Source organism: Microtus ochrogaster, unplaced genomic scaffold, assembly GCF_000317375.1.
Source record: "Microtus ochrogaster isolate Prairie Vole_2 unplaced genomic scaffold, MicOch1.0 UNK3, whole genome shotgun sequence".
Classification (NCBI taxonomy): domain Eukaryota; kingdom Metazoa; phylum Chordata; class Mammalia; order Rodentia; family Cricetidae; genus Microtus; species Microtus ochrogaster.
In genome coordinates, this window is record NW_004949101.1 from 19,078,358 (window position 1) to 19,082,783 (window position 4,426).

The 4,426-nt window shown below is 44.1% G+C and overlaps 1 protein-coding gene across 2 annotated transcripts in view; it reads left to right on the forward strand.

Moving 5' to 3' along the window:
- The window catches only part of Anapc1 (anaphase promoting complex subunit 1), an 82,224-nt gene extending 78,328 nt beyond the window's left edge, over positions 1-3,896 (forward strand). For both annotated transcript variants that reach the window (XM_005365655.2, XM_026788531.1), the window contains exon 48: positions 868-3,896. In XM_005365655.2, coding sequence (XP_005365712.1) covers positions 868-983 — 116 coding nt within the window. In that variant the 3' untranslated portion in view covers positions 984-3,896. The remainder of the gene's footprint in view (positions 1-867) is intronic.
- Positions 3,897-4,426: the final 530 nt, after the last annotated feature.

Consider the following 4,426-nt stretch of genomic DNA (forward strand, 5'->3'; position numbering starts at 1 on the left):
AAAATAGCAATAGTAACAGCAGCTACATTGACAGGCCCTCAAGCTGCCCCGCTAATGCAGCCCTAGGCTAGGGATTAGTTAGATTAGGGCTGCCTCAAACTGCCCTTGCATTCCTCTTTTCCACCAGTCAGATAGCTGTCTCTCCCTGGCTTCTGCTATGCAAGATTCTTCCCTACCTTTTTTCCTTCCTGTTTTATTTTATTGCTCCCCACCCTGTTCTTACTCAGATAAGAAAGTAAACAGTATCAAATGGGGCAGGGAAGAACCCAAGAAGCAGGGAAATCGAAAAGTGTATATAACTTGCACTGTTGGGATTATAGGAGCGTGGTGATGAAGCTTAACAACTTCTTTGGTGATGCCCCATACTTCCATCAGGTTGAGATCTTGGAAGTATAACAGAATCATCTGTGTAGCTTTCAAAACCCTGGATGCCCAGGCCTCACTCCCAGTTAGTCATGTACGATCTCTGTGGGACCAAGAGTCACAGGCATTAGGTCAACTCTCAGTCTTCAGTCTGTGGTGGTTTTTTGTTGTTTGTTTGCCTCTTTTATTTTATTTTTGGTAGACGATCCAACTCACAGATCAGAAATTGAGTATTAGAATCAGTTTTCAGAATCACTTATCATAATTGAGGCTAATTAAATTTAATGTGCATAGAAAAGTTCCCACAGTGGTTGAATCTCTAAAGTACAGAATGGGTAAGTTTAAATTCTCAGTATTTTAAGAAATTAAAAATTCAGGGATTGCCTCTGGGGGCTTTTGTCTTGAAGGAAGAACACATGGCTCATACATATGTTGTGCTCCTTGGGAGGACTGTGTGGCTGAGGCTGTGCAGTGACGTAACCTCCTGCATCTCTGTCTCTTCAGGGAGTACGAACTTTGCTGAGCTCCTCTTCAGGTTTAGACAGCTGAAGATTCCAGTCCGAGCTTTGCTCAGACTGGCTCCCTTGCTGCTTGGAAACCCACAGCCGATGGTTATGTGACCACATCTGGTAGTCAGCCTCCCTGAAATGACCACAGCACAGAATCATAATGACAGCAAAGCTGCAGCAGCATTTCTCTTTGGTGAGCAGTGGAACTCGGAGGTGTGTGCCTCGCTGTGTTTAAGATTTGTGTTGGAAGTGCTCCAGAGACACTGTCGCTGTCCATGTTATTAGCCAATGTGTAAGAGTCCTTCAAATGCTCTTTTGTAAATAAAGATTTTTTGGTTTGTTTTCAAAACTATTGGTGATTGCTTTGGACTTCAGAACAGAGCGACAGGCTGATTTTTGAAGCCTTTGAACTTCAGTGGTTCAGGTGAAAGGTCTGTACTCAGAAGTGCCAGACTGAAAAACCACATCACGAAAGTGGACTTTCCGTCGCTGTTGAAGAGTCCTGTGTTGTCTTCTGTGTCACACTCGTCTTCTCTATGATACGACGGACAATATGATCACTGCAAGCAGAGTTCTAGTGAAGAATTGCCTGCCCAGCATGGAGTGCGGGACTGTGCCCTGACCTCAGCTTGACTGTGGGCTGCAGTTCTTGGGCGGTAACAAGGTTAAAGAATACCTTAAGGGTAAGTTCTAATTTGATAGACCCGATAGACTCAGGAGAGGAGGAGGAGGAATGCTTTTCTTTCACTATTATGTGAAAATTTGCAACACAACTGCTTAAAAGCCAGGAAGATTCCCTCATGGGGAACCACTCAGACAGCATCTTGGACTTCAGCATCCCGAAATATAAGAAATAAATCTGTCATCCTTAAACCGTCGTGTCTGGTATTTGATTTTAGCAGCCTGTGCAGGCTAGTGTATGAGTGTATACAGGCTGCCCAATATACCAAAAATATAAAATTGCCCCTATAGAGGAATGTTAAGAAAATGTTTTTAAATATAAAAGTCCATCAGAACTGAAGATTTGGGGAGTATTTTTGTGTTCTGGGTTTCAAGACAGCCCGTGAAGCAAGATAGTCTTCTGAAGGCACCTAAGCTTCAGCCCCACATGGCAGGAAGAAAGCTCCTTCCACTTCATTCCAGCCTGTGCTCATAGCTTGCTTTCAGAAGAGTGGAACCATGAATAAGTAGGAACTGCAAAATTTCTACCTACCGATTTCCCATTTGTTAATGAAAAAGCAAACATAGGTGGCTCCATTGGGATTTGGTAATGTCCATCTGCCTGCATCAAGTTAATTTGTGGCTGACTTTGAGAGCAAAATCTTAAAGATTGCTATGAATTGGTAGGTGATGAACATTCAGTTTCATCAAGATTGAACCCACTGTTCAGGCAATTGTTATTTTCACTCTCAGTTGTTAATAGTTGCTGTAGGAAGACTTGAGAGGTGTCTGACTAGTTTTTGGACACATTAACTCATACAGGAGGGAAAATAGTCATGACGGTGTCAAGAAGAGTGAACAGTGAGCTTTAAAGAGAGGATTGGATACAGTGGAAACTGCATTGACGGGGCTGTGGACAGCTGGATGGGCACAAAGAATAAATTTTAGTGCTCTCGAGTCAGCATGCCAGGATCATCAGATAATCATTATCTTTACTAGTTTCCAAAACATCCCATGGGAGGCAGTCTCACCATCCACAGCAGCCAGCCTCCCGGGAGCCATCGCAAGGGAAGAGCTAGAGAAACCTGGCAGTGAAGTGTCTAGTCTCAAAGCAGCACCTGGGACTTCAAGTGGGGGCTGTTTAGCCAGAACTTGTTCTATTGCTTCACCTCCTGTGCACATGGAGTGGAGACAAGGTGTAGCTGCTGTGAGTACAAGTATTGTCTGCTACAGACACACAACTGAACAGTGCACTCAGATCCTTTCCCCAAAGGATACTGACATCTGCTCCTCCCTCAAGGTCTAACGAGGGAGCGGGAGCCAAGGCAAATTGAGGTCAAATGTCAGGCTTCTGCTCTGATGTAGCCCTCGCTCTCCATGCTGGGCTCTCCCCGTCGCACTGCGCTCCAGCCCCGCTCTGGTCTGCTACTGCCAGCATGGATTCTAGTCCAAGAGACTCAGAAACAGCTGAAAGGACTTGGCATTGGCAGAGCTTATGAACATGTTGAAAATACGGGCGAGCATCTTTGGACTCACATGGGCCTTTGTGTCTCTTTTCTGAGTTGTATTCATTGACTTATTCTATTCCTACGGTCACATTATATAGAACATCTTGTTTAAGCTTTTGTCTTTTAGCTTTGATAAACTTGAATACTGCAATCTTTTTCCTTTAGGATACTTTGGAAAGTACTTTTCAACTTTTTTTCTTTTAAACATTCATATTAGAATTTTAAAACAGGAACTTCATAGTAAATTCAGTAAGATTTATAAAGTACCTGTCAGACCTTAATTCCTGTGCTTTTTGTACTCAAGTGCTTAGCTGAACTGTTAGCCTTTTCTCTGTTGTGGATGTCTCAAGTCTCTTCCTTGTGAGATTGTGTGCTTTAAAAACTCAAGACATGTTGGATCTTGATGTCACAGTTGCCTCATGGGTGGAGGATGGGTCCCTAAAGCAAGCACAAAGGTAGGAAAGCCAGTGTTGATGGTATTTTCCTTCAGATTAAAACATCACTCCAGGAAGAAGAGGTAGCGGAAACTCAAGAAACTAAACAAGCACCACATGTCTAGGAAAGTTGAAGCTTAGGTCATAAAGTGCTCCCCCAAGGTTGTAGAAATAAATAGAGCTCTGTGTGTTTGTGAGGAGTAGGGGGTGGAGGATGGTAAAAAGACAGAAAGGGGCAAGTTGACTGACCACCAGAGCTGCTTAGAGGAGGAGGCCTAGCTGCCTGGGAGAGGAGTCTCTGACTAGTCAAGCACTCTGCAAGTTGTGAAGAGCTGTTGCCCATGTTGAGGTGGCTTTGGTGATACAGCTGCTTTTGAGTTGCCCCTGCTCTTGTAAGTGGTCCCAATAAACTCATTGATTTGCTAAGCTGGACTTTGGCAATGTCATTTCTTTGGTCTGTCTTTGATTTCCTGATTTATGAACGTGTGTCTGGGGGTCAGTGGGGAGAGTCTTCCCAGGAAAAGTGTCACACAAAGCTAGCTGTACCACTCACTCACCTTTCAGGCTTGGGTGTTTCTGTGCATATTCCACTTACCAAGCATGTTTGGGGTTTGGGTGAATGACTCAGTAATAGAGAGTAAGCACATGCTAGGCCCTGGGTTCTGTCCCCCAGCCCCCCACACAAATACTTTCAGTATTACCTTTTCTACTGTCAGAAGTTAAACAGGAATGTTCTGGATAGATGACACAGATCTGAAGCTGAGGAATCTGGAGCAGACCCATTGTAAGTAGCCTGTAAAGCTGCAGCCTTCCTGATCCTCCACGTGACACGAGCAATCTCAAACCCTCTTTCCACATCATGTATGCATTCATTCATATCCCAAGAGCAGACCATGGGTGCTGTCTCCAGTATCATCTCACTCCAAACTCTGATCTGTTGTACTGGTTCTTT